The following is an 11,869-nucleotide window of genomic DNA, read 5'->3' as shown; positions in this document are numbered from 1 at the left end:
CAGCAAAGTAGCAAAGCTAAGGTCCATCCTCAGATTTCATACTAGGTGATATATATAAGCAAAATAGAAGTTCGTCTGTTTATTCTGGGGTATCAGTTTCTTTTTCTTTAATGGCAATGTATTCTTTGGATTGATTTGATTTTGTGTCGGATTCGAGCAACCGCGTACGAACGAATTTATCCTTCCGCAAAAATTGAGTATAAATCAGCAACTTTTACAACTTTCTCTTCTCTGTTGTGTTTCCCTGCTTCTATCGTCAGAGTTGTCTATCTTCAGAAGTTGTGTTGCCCTGCTTCTGTCGTCAAAGTTGCCTGTCTCTACTAGTTGTTATCCTTCTTCTATCTTTGCACTTCTCTGTCTGATCAATCGTCTATCTCAGCTTTTTTCCTTATTCGTTTGAACAAACTGTCAATCTCGACTCTTGACTTCACACTCGTGATTAAGCATCTGGGCCCATTACCTATCAAGGTTATTGCAGCGACAAACGGTTGATTAATAAGAAGTGAATTAATGAGACTTGAGTGATAGTTCAAGAAGCAATTCAGATCAAATATATATGGTAAATCACCCGCACAAAATTGCTCGAACCAATGACTTAAGGTCATATTTCACCAGCTAATTTTAACAAAAATCGGGAAGTGATCTTTCAGTTTGAACCGAATAAGGAAGATCAATTCCAGTTCAGCTAGGAAAAATCGCCAATACCCCGCCTTTCAAATTAGGTGGTTCCTAGTAGACTGTCTCGAAAAATGCAGTTTTGCATCTTCCCAAGTTTTTCGTCAAAGCGTCTGCAGGCATGTTTGCTGTTGGTAAAGAAATTAATGTATTTTTCTTCTGTTCAACTAACTCTCGAAGGAAGTGTAGTTTTATGGCAAAATGCTTTGCCTTTCCGTGGTTCATTGTGATAGTTCAGAGTGATAGTTCAAGTAGCAATTCAGATCAAATATATATGGTAACTCACCCGCACAAAGTTGCTCGAACCAATGACTAAAGGTCATGTTTGACCAGCTAATTTTAACAAAAATCGGGAAGTGATCTTTTGGTTTGAACCGAATAAGGAAAATGAATTCCAGTTCAGTTAGGAAAAATCACCAATAGTAATTATTCCTCTCTTAGGGTGCTTTAAATCGTTTTTTTCTGATCATATTCTCTTTGGTTCATATCCGACTGCATTTCATATCCGACTAGAAATTGTCAAAAGAATTCAAAATTCTAGTGGTCGGAGCGTGCTGTGCTTTTTGAACAGCAACCGACTGCTCTTTTTTTTTTTAAAAAAAATTGTATCGCATCCTTTTATGCAATATGCACATCTTCTTGTGTTGCACACCCACCTCGTTCAGCTTTTAATTTATCGGAATGTCTGAATCAAAATGGTAGCAATTTTTTATGTTTTCTCGATGGCTTGGTCTTACCATATCAATAAATATTTAAATGCGGGTTTCATTTGCTCGTCTTGTTAAAGCTTCTTCAACGTATTTATTTACCAGCTATGTAGTTGGGCGCTGTCAGGGTATTCCTAGGGGTTGCAATTCTTGCCTCCTAATATGAATGCTCTAATCCTTTTTGTTTCCGAGATAAGACGCTGATGATTTTTGAAACGTTTTCGGAAAACTTAATTTAAAAAATTTCACAAAGTTTGAACTTCCCAACTTTGTCAGGTGCTGCTGAGGTACTCTCAGGGACTGCAAATCTTGCTTCCAAAGTGACTGCTCAAATGCTTTGTTTTCCGAGATATGAGGTCTTTTCAATATTTTTCAATGTTGTTTTTGAAAAAGTTTAACTAAAATAGAAATTCTCAAAGTTTGAAATTCCAAACCCTATAATGGGGCGGTCTCAGAGTACTCTCACAGGTTGCAGACATTGCTTACAAGTGTGATTGTTCAAATCAATTTAGTTTTGGAGCTATGACGTTTTTTGTGCTTTTTCAGATTTTTTCAAAAAAAACTTTAGATCTAAAAACCGCACAAAGTTTGAAATACTCAATATTATAGCGGGGTGCTCTCAAAGTACTCTCAGATTGGTTTTCTGGACTTCAAAAATGGTTGCTCAACGTTTTTTTTTGTTTAGATGGTTTTGTCTTTTTTAAAAATTTTCCAAAGTGTTAAGTTTCAAAAAAGTACTTTTCAATTTTTGAAGTTGTAAACTTTTTGATGGGGATAGGTCAGCTTACTACCAGCGGATGCAGATGTGGTCTCTCAACTCAATATAATTCGTCAATTTTCCCAATTATATGTTTTGAATGCTGTTGGCCATTTTAGGGTTTCTTTGTTTATGAGTTAAAAGTACGAAATCGTTGTTGTATAACCCCGTCTATTGTTGTGGTTGCATTTTTTTCGTTGTTTTATATATTTTATTACACTTGCGTAGCAAAGTGTTTCAGTACGAACTTCGTTTTCTTCCAACCTAAGTCGCAAATAAATGTGCTACTTTTGGTGGAATTTTTGAATGGATAGGCTACGGTAGCAGTATAATATAATATGTGCTTTGACATTTGATTTGTAAAAAGCTAACACATCTAATGCATTTTTAATTCATCAAATGAACCAAAAAAAGTTTTGTTTCAAATAGCATTACAATGATTAAAAGCTCGATTTTAGAAGTTTTCCAAATCAATGTATTTTGCAATTTTTGTGAAATGCATAATTTATACAAAATTTTGCTTTGTGTTTTCCATTTTATTACCAAACTTGTGTCTTTTTGTATTTGATGCTTCTTTTGCTGCATCGAATTGGCAATTTATTAGCATATGTAGCTGCGTTATTGGTGGCTAGTTTTTGGAGATTTAAAGCATACGTGGTTAGTGCGTGAGACTCAATTTTGCTAGGTTGAAGATTCGAATCCGACACGTAGTCGAGTTTTTGCTGATTCGAGGCTTATTTCTAGTTTTTCTTATTTTGGTGCTTTTTGGTGTTTGCGAAGGGCAGCTTTGCCTCTGTGTAAAGAACATACATTTACTAGTGTGTTTGAAGCACCGGAAGTGCGTTACACGCTAGTATAACTAATTGCAGGAATGAGTCTTAGTGCCACGTTTAGCTCCTGGTTGCTTTTTTGAGCACATTAGACCAACCTATTGATTTTACTGTTGACAGATTGAGTTAAATGAAAAATTACAACCTTTCAGCTGTGTTGCCGGAATGTGCGTGGAAAAAAGCGCTGGGTACTGTGGGTTGAGAAAGCGTTGCGGAGAATACGCTGTTGCTCGGTTGAAATAACTATGACAAACTGGTGATGATTTTCTTCCAAGTATGCATACATTTATTAAGGAGCACTGCATAGAAGCATGCTATGTGTGTACGAGCTGGCTGTATACTGGTAAAATTGCGTTGGACAGATTTTGAAGGTTCCATTGCAGAGCCGAAGGTCTCAGCTCATTTAAAGTGTATTTATGTTGTCGCAAGTTACTAATATAATTTGGTCAGAGTTAGAAGATTCCATCGCATAGCCAAAGATCTTGATTTAATTGAAGGGCATTCGCAGTGTCTCGGTCACCAAAAAAAGTTTAATTTGCTTAAGAGAAACGCATGTTTATGTATGCCTCAAGTCTTCCCCCCTCCCCCCACCACCATATTCCATATTTCGAGAAAAAATCAATCTTCAACTCGGTATCAAACTGGTAAGTGTTCATTCTGTGTAGGCAGTTCGGGGTTCGAACGGCCTTGCAATTTTTTTTCTGTGGTTTATTGACAGAGCGCTCAGATAAAGCTAGTTAGACAGCTTTCTCGTAACCAACACTTTGGAGACAATTTATAATAATGCTGCAGCTGTTAACAATTACATGCTGCTTTTGGTAACTCGTTTAATTTGCTGCACTAAACTTTTGCAGTGATACTCGGCTCGCCGAATATGATAAATGACTGCAAGTATGGTTTAATTTTGCTGTAATAAAAGACTCATTCCCCTCCCCCGAGAGTTGGAAGCCTTATTATAATTATGAGAGTCTTAGCGTGAACTCGTCTAGCGTTTGGTGCCATTTGTATCTTCTTTTTTTGAGATCTTGTGCACCCTAAAGTAAGTACCTTGTGATTTTGCTGTAATAAACCACACTTTTCTTAATCATTTTTTAATTTTACACAATCAATAAAGCATTGCACTGGTGTAATAAGTTCCTCCCAGGCCAGGGGCAATGGTTTTCACTTAATCAAATAATTTGAACTAATTCTAACGAAATGAAAGTCACTACCGGGAACCCGTTCAATTTTTTCGAGGTAGCAGTGTTGGTTATGACGCTCTATTTTGCACAATTTTGCCTCTTGAATGTACGCACCGGGACAACGCCAACATGACTTGTTGGCTCGGGCATTGGCCTTGCTTTGACCCACGAATATCGGTGCTTCACATAACAGTGATTGATCATTGAATTTCTCACAGAGCACCGATAAGAGCAGAGCGGAAACTTTAGCACCTCAACACCTGTGCTAATGTCTTGGTTTGCTGCAAAATTCTAACAACTCAGTTGGGGTGCTGAGGTGGTCGGTTCTGATGCACTGATCAGTTTCACATGTGTGTGGCAATTTTGCATGTGCTTAGTCTAACCACTGACATAGACATAAGTCTTAATACAGTTGGGCAAAATGCAATTGAATTTGCCTTTCTTGGACCCCCGATGCTAGGCTGCTGGGGGATCTCTACAGTTCTTTCAATTCCTTTAATGTTTTCAGTTCCTAAGTCCTTTATCAGTTTCACTTCACTACTATCGGAGGTCTGGACCGAGGGTTCTGAATGATCATCTCTGAGATGCCTGTTCATCTTTTTTTTTTGCTATGAAATATTCTACCACAGTTTTCATTAGCACATTGAACTGTTGGCGATTTTTTGCCAATAGCATTTGCTTTGAAATCCCCACCGTCAGTTAACTTAAGTTTGGTTGTCGGATTGTTCAACCAGTTGTCCTGGTCACACTTTGTCTTGAGCCCATGGTTGTCAAGATCAGCTCTAAGCTGCTGAATTCAATCATTTCTTCAATTTTAAGCACCTTCAAGTAGATCATTCAAGCTATGGACATCGATATTTCGAAAGGAAGTGTGCAGTTGAACCCTTCTTCTTCATAGTTGGTGAGCGAATGGCGTTGTTTTTACCTTTTCTTTCAGTTCCTTCAGTTTCATTTCTAGCCTTGGACCTTTTTTAGCTCGGTTTATAACCGCTTCTAGTCTACCAAGACCAGTATATCTAATAACAAGGGTCTTTAGGCCAAGCCATATAGCAGGACTGGCTTTAGGAAAGTCTCAACGAGGAGACTCTTGTTCCTTAGTGTCAATCTTTTTGACACCAGGGCCGGTCTAAGACGTAGCATTGCTGTCCTTGTCTTAGAGATGCGAGCGCTAATATTGCCATCTGATGCTATGGGGCTGTCGATGTACTGAAAGTGGTTAACCTGTTCAACGTGTTCACTGAGTACATTGATAAGGACATTAGTATTGTCTTTGGTGTTGATTGCAATACTTTTAGTTTTCTCGACATTTTTCTAGTTGAGCCAATCCAAAGGTTTTGCCATCTCATTCATTGGCTTGTTAGCATTTGCTTGGTTGTCAGAGATCAAAGCCAGATCATCAGCATATTCAAAGTTTTTTTTCTCTCCACTGTTGTTACTTATGAGGAAGTAAAAAAGGATGATAAACAACAGTGGGCCCGAAACGCACCCTTGCCGCACCCCTCGGTTCACTAGAAAGATTTTATATTTATCAAAATGCCGATGGGTTTTCTTTGGTGCACTTCAATCAAACAGATACTATCTGGGATTCCAAAATCCCATAGGGCGATAAACAGCATTTCCCTATCAATAGAATCAAAAGCCTTTTTCAGGTCGATGAAAGTCATAGAAAGAGATTGCTGGTTTTCATCCTTCTTTGAAGCAAACATCTCATTGCCAAGATAGCTTGGCCTGTTGACCTGTGGCTTCGGAACACAAATTGATAGGGTGAGATCTTAGGCAGCTGCTTATTCACCCTATTTGCAATCTCCTTTGCGAACACATTGCCGATTTTGTTAAGAAGGAAAATGCTCCGGTAATTGTTCACTTCTGCTCTGCTTTCCTTCTTGAACAAATTGAGTGTTACTGCGTCCCTCCAAGTTTGTGGAAATTTTCCCAGATCAACCCAGATATCAGAGAAAATCCTTGTGAGGCCTGAGAGTTTTCTTCTCGAGCAACTTAAGAAGCTCACTGGTGATCTGACTCTCACCGAGAGCCTTGCCCGCATCGATTTCTCTCAAGGCTTGTAGTACTTCTGCCCTTTTAGGAGGTCCACTATTGGCACCTCGAAGTGACCATTGAATAACCTCTTCACCCGCCGGTCCGTTCGTAAACAGATTCTCATACTGCTTTTGAAACTTGCAATTACTGAATTCACCTTTGCTCCTTCTCTCTAGCCAACTCAAACGAACACTCCGAGGAGTCTCTCTCAACGCCTAAAATGCTTCACGAGTTTGTCCAAGGACGTGCTTGTCTTGAAATTTTTCGAGGCCGCTCTCCAACATCTCATTTTTGGCAAACTTCCTCAACTTCTTGCACTTTAAGTGTAGCTTTTTCCTTTTTGCAACCAACTCTTCAGTTCTGTTGTTTAGAACTTGAATGTGTACACTTCTTCTTTCTTTAAATACCAAACGTTGTTCAGTATTTAAGTACTCAAAGATAGTACCTTCTTTTTCTTCAGGTTCCGGATCCGGTTACCTGGCATGGACATTGCACATTAACTCCTTAAGAGTTCTATTGAAGCTCTCAACGGATTCAGTGTGGGACAGGCGGTTATCTGATGTTAGGAGCTTGCGACCTTGGGCCGATTTTAGACCGGTTTTGATTTGGGACCGTATTCCAGGAGACTTTTTTAAAAGATGTTTCTGAGAAGCTTTCACCATCAAACGCCTTTTTGCCTGGTTCTTTCGGGGGTAAAATCACGCCTATTAGTTTAGCATGTTCTGAGTGATGCCCGGCACTACCTTCCCAATTGGCTCTCATATCTTCAAACCGTGTTCCGGTCGGACAACAAATAATCAATGACTGCACATGAGCCTCTTGGGTGACGCCACGTTATAAACCTACTGAAAGGCTTCTTGAATAACGTGTTCACAATTTTTAAATCGTGTATCGAACAAAACTCCAGTAATTTCTCAACATTTAAGTTTGTTTCTTGTTCGGCAGTCCAAGCACCAGCTATTGGTCTCAATTCGGTCAATTACTCTTTACTAATTCTCGCATTCAAATCACCTAATATTCGATTATGAGATCCAACTTTACCGCTGGGGATGCCGTCTTTCATTACTCTGAAGAGATCAGCGTAAAAGCAATGATTTCGCTTTTCACTTTTTTCCTCATCGGCGTTAGTGGGACTGTAACACACGAATGTTTTGAACGTCCCACTATTATTGCGACTTAAACCAGGCGACCATTATTCGGTCACTTTGGCACCTATGCCTGGTTAATTTTATTTTAAACGAAAAGAAAATGAGAGAAATCTTGTTTCTACCTATTTTCTCGAGGTTCTTTCGAGCACACAATAGTGTAATTTCTGCCAAGGTTGGAGACTCTTGTCGCTGTTCAAGCGGGTCTCGCATAATCCCAGGGCGTCAAAACGCCGCTCTAGCATCAGTTGTTCTAATTCGACTTTTTCAATTCCTTTTATGGTCCTAAAACTGCGATGTCCAAACTTCCACGGTTGCTGCCTAACCAAAACTTTGTTTCGGGCAGGTCGATTCTGTTTCCGATTGGTTTCTTTCATTGGTTTGAATGTAGGTAGTTTTTCTTCAGGTATGGCCTACTAAACCGTATTATTAACCTCGGTTCACCCCCCAGTAGGCGTTTGCACTTCAGTCGTTAGCCGCGCACAGACAGGTTTAGTATACTGTCCTTCAGTGACGTACACGTTGTCCGGGACCCACCGCTAAGAGGTGACTGTTTGACTTTGGATCCCAATTTGATTTTTGATTTTGCTGTGATAATCCCCATTCTCTTAATCATTTTGTAATATTGCACAATAAATAAAGCATTGCACTGGTGTAATAAGTTAATCCGATCTGCACTGCAGCTGGTAAAAGCCAGGGGCCGTGTTTTGGACTCTATCAATGCCTTAGAGAACTAATTCAAACGAAATGAAAGTCACCACTGGGAAACCGTTCTATCTTTCCGAGGTAGCAGTGGTGGTCATGACGCTACATTCTGCACAATTTTGTCTCTTGAATTTTTACACCGGGCCAACGGCAACATGACCTGGCGGCTTGGGCCTTGGCCTTGCTTTGACCTACGAATATCGTTGCTTCACATAACAATGATTGATCATTGACTTCCTAACAGAGCACCGATAAGAGCAGAGCGGACACTCTAGCACTCGAATCTTTTTGCCGAACTTAAGCACCTTCAAGTATGGCATTCAAGCTATCGACACCGATGTTTTTCAAGGACGCGTACAGTTAAACCCTTCGTCTGCATAGTTGGTGTGTGACTGGCGTTGTTTTAATCTTTTCTTTCAGTTCCTTCAGTTTAATTTCGTTTCACGTTTCTAGCCTTGGACTTATTCTTATAGCACGGTGTATAACCGTTTCTAGTCTACTAAGAACAGTACATCTAATAACAAGAGTCTGTATGCCGTATAGCAGAAACGGCTTTGGGAAAATCTAGATGATGAGACCCTTGTCCCTTAGTATCAATCATTTTGACACCCGGGACGTAGCATTGCTATCCTTGTCGTAGAGATGCGAGCGCTGCTAGCCTTGTCAGCGCTGTCATCAGATGCTATGATGCTGCCGAGGTACTCAAAGTGATAAACCTGTTTAACTTGTTCACTGAGTACACTGATAGGGACATTAGTATTGTTCTTGGTGTTGAGCTTTTAGTTTTCTCGACAGATATTTCTAATTGATCCAATGCAAAGGTTTTTGCCATCTCATTCAGCGACTTGGTAGCATTTGCTGTAATGTCAGAAAGAAAAAATCAATCTTCAACTCGCTATCAAACAGGCAAGTGTTCGTTCTGTGTAGGCACATTGGGGCTCGAGCGGCCTTGCAAGTTTTTTTCTGTAGATTAAATACAATATTATTGACAGAGCGCTCAGATAAAGCTAGTTAGACTGCTTTCTCGTAAGCAACACTTAAGAGACAAATTATAATATTGACGCAGCTGTTAACAAGTACACGCTGCTTTTGATAACTCGTTTACCCTGCTGCACTAAATTTTTGCAGTGATACTAGGCTATACGAATATGATAAATGACTGCAAGTATGTTTAAATTTTGCAGTGATACGAGACTCATTCCCCTCCCCCGAGAGTTGGAAGTCTTATTATAATTGTGAGAGTGTTAGCGTGAACACGTCTAGCGTTTGGTGCCATTTTTCTCTTCTTTTTTTGAGATCTTGTGCACCCTGTAATCAGCACCTTGTGATTTTGTTGTGATAATCCTCACTTTCTTAATCATTTTGCAATATTACATAATAAATAAAGCATTGCACTGGTGTGTTTTTTGTTGTCATTTTTATGCTTATTACTGAAAATTGGGGATTATAACCTGTCTTTTGGCTAAATGCGAATACTTCCATGAAAAATATAAATCGAGTCCTTAGATTGCTCGGATATTGCTGAGGCTAAATTTGAGTCTATACATTTGAACTCAAATATATTAGACTTCCGCATATGTCCCTTACACCTCATCGTAATCACTACATGTAATTTTCAAGTGACAGTCTAAGTATGTAAATGTTACTTGGTACCTTATACCCAAATGATAGAATTAGCTCAGAAAGCCGTCCTATTGAACCTATGCAGTTTTGATTGGTTCAATTTTCTTGAAATACATGACATGGCTGTTTCAGATAAGTTTCATTGTAACTCTTAAACTATGTCCCACCCGGTAGAACTATGGCTGTTTGATTTATCGAATGGCATGGCCAAACAGCTCTCTATGGCCTTCGTGGGCAAAGAAATTGAAGGAATCTGGCACACGAGTGTAATAGCCTACGGAAAAGAGCATTTTTACGGAGCCGAAGGCATTAGTCATGAGAGTCCTGGATCCTCGATGGTGGGATTCAATACGTACAAGCGCTTCCCCATGGGGGAAACAGATATCCCACCGGACGTGTTCTACGACTACTTGAAACAACTTGGGTTAGTAAATTGAAGTTAATTCAGCTGTGAATTCGAAATGAATTCAGTAAATCGAAATGAAGCTAATTTTTCTCAATTAAAGGATACTGCGAAAACTCGCCCAAAAATTAACTAGAAGGAGGCGACTTAAAAGGAAACTGGAACTTGCAATAAAGTAGGAAAAGTAGTTTGTTCTGATGAATCAATTTTGCTTGTCAGTGATGTCCATTTAAAAAAATTAAGTTAATGTAAGTTTTCATATAAATTTTGAAAAATTGTAATTTAAATCGAGCAATTTAAATTGAAAAAAATAGTTGCTGCGGCGGTATTCGATCCGACGCCAAATTGCAGAGTTTACTCATGATTATTAATTTCAGAGTTCTGCAGAAAAAGCGATCAAACTAAATTTTCACGATAAATTTGATGAACTTTTGTAGCTAATAGATATGCCCAGAAAATTGCTTTGGTATTCGTTTCACAAAATTGCGAAAAGTCCCCAAAATTGGCGGAAAAACTGCTAAACAACAGACTGAAGAAATATTTAAATTTCTAAAAGAAAATTTAGTTAGTTTCGGAAACATTTAAACTGGTGCCAACAATTTTTATAGTTTTATTAAACTATTTTAATTTAAACTTTTATTTTTTTATTAAATGGACATCACTGGTGGTTGTGCTACAGTTCCGTGCATTTCATGGGCACTCAACTCTTTCACACAGCCGTTTAAGACAGGGCGAAAAAACATTCCACTTTTTTGAGGGGCTCTCTTGGCACTGAACTAATTTTGAGGGAGAAGAAAAGTGTTCAAACAAAAGTCGATTTCTTGTTGAAGTCTTCTCGAAAAGATTCAGAACCAGAAATGGTGCTAGTCTAAATTTTAAAATCAATTTGGCCGACCTATTGAAAATTAGCAAACCCCTCATCTCTGCACGGGAGGAGTAATCAATAAGCCATCCGAGTTATATTCTCTTGTTTTGCAATTTTGTGACAATTGCGAAATCAATACGAAGATTTTTCAATTTCTGAGACCTTATCATTCCCTGGTTCCAAATTGCTGAAATTTCAAGTGATACTTTTTAAGCAATGGCCAGTTCGCAGGAGAAAATTACAAGCTATTCGAACACAACTGCAACAACTTTTCGAACGAAGTGTGCACTTTTCTGGTGGGCAAACCAATTCCAGATTTCATCACAAACCTCCCTAATGAAGTGTTACAGACTCCTTTCGGCCAGATGATCAAACCTATGATAGAACAGGCGCAGCTTCACGTGACATCTCAAAATCAGGGCCAGAACTGAACTTCGCTGGATTAGTTAAATTATGTAAATTATTTGTTCATAGCTTTTAAAGTATCTACTGCAGTGCAGGTTTTTCAAATGTTAGAATTAAAGTTGGAAGGCTAATTTTTTTATAGCATATGCTAGGAAGGCGAAGTCGCTATGGAAATCATGATGTTAAAATTGAATTTAATCTAGACATGTCAATTAGAATTATTTCATCAATTATAATCGAGGCAAACTAAAAGGCTAGTAATGAGTAATCTAAATTCGCAGATTCATGACTATCGCAATAAATGAAGAACTTTTTCTGTACTTGATCAATTTTTCTGTAATAAATTTTTCTGAGTCAAACTGACAGGAAATAATCAGAAAAGCTGGTTCAATTTAAAAAAATCTGGAAATGTACAAGCAATCTGTTCAATTAAATAATTTTTTTCTGAGTCATTTTTCTGGGAAATCTTTTTTTCTGAGTAATTTTTACTTAGAAATTTCAGTTCAATTAAACAAACCTGTAATTGTATTGCGACA

General features: G+C 38.6%; 1 protein-coding gene across 1 annotated transcript; it reads left to right on the top strand.

The window, feature by feature from the left end:
- Positions 1-9,796: 9,796 nt before the first annotated feature.
- On the top strand, positions 9,797-11,475 carry LOC134846241 (desumoylating isopeptidase 1-like). The gene is made up of 2 exons (XM_063863512.1): positions 9,797-10,084; positions 11,143-11,475. The coding sequence occupies exons 1-2, from the start codon at positions 9,819-9,821 to the stop codon at positions 11,357-11,359; spliced, it is 483 nt and encodes a 160-aa protein (XP_063719582.1). The 5' UTR covers positions 9,797-9,818; the 3' UTR covers positions 11,360-11,475.
- Positions 11,476-11,869: the final 394 nt, after the last annotated feature.

This window comes from Symsagittifera roscoffensis, chromosome 5, assembly GCF_963678635.1.
Source record: "Symsagittifera roscoffensis chromosome 5, txSymRosc1.1, whole genome shotgun sequence".
NCBI classification, from domain to species: Eukaryota; Metazoa; Xenacoelomorpha; order Acoela; family Convolutidae; genus Symsagittifera; species Symsagittifera roscoffensis.
This window is presented reverse-complemented; position numbering and strand designations above follow the sequence as displayed.

Coding starts and splice junctions, on each gene's coding strand:
- LOC134846241 (XM_063863512.1), top strand. CDS start 9,819: ATGTCCCACCCGGTAGAACTATGGCTGTTTGATTTATCGAATGGCATG. Junction 10,085..11,142: donor GACTACTTGAAACAACTTGG/GTTAGTAAATTG, acceptor ATACTTTTTAAG/CAATGGCCAGTTCGCAGGAG.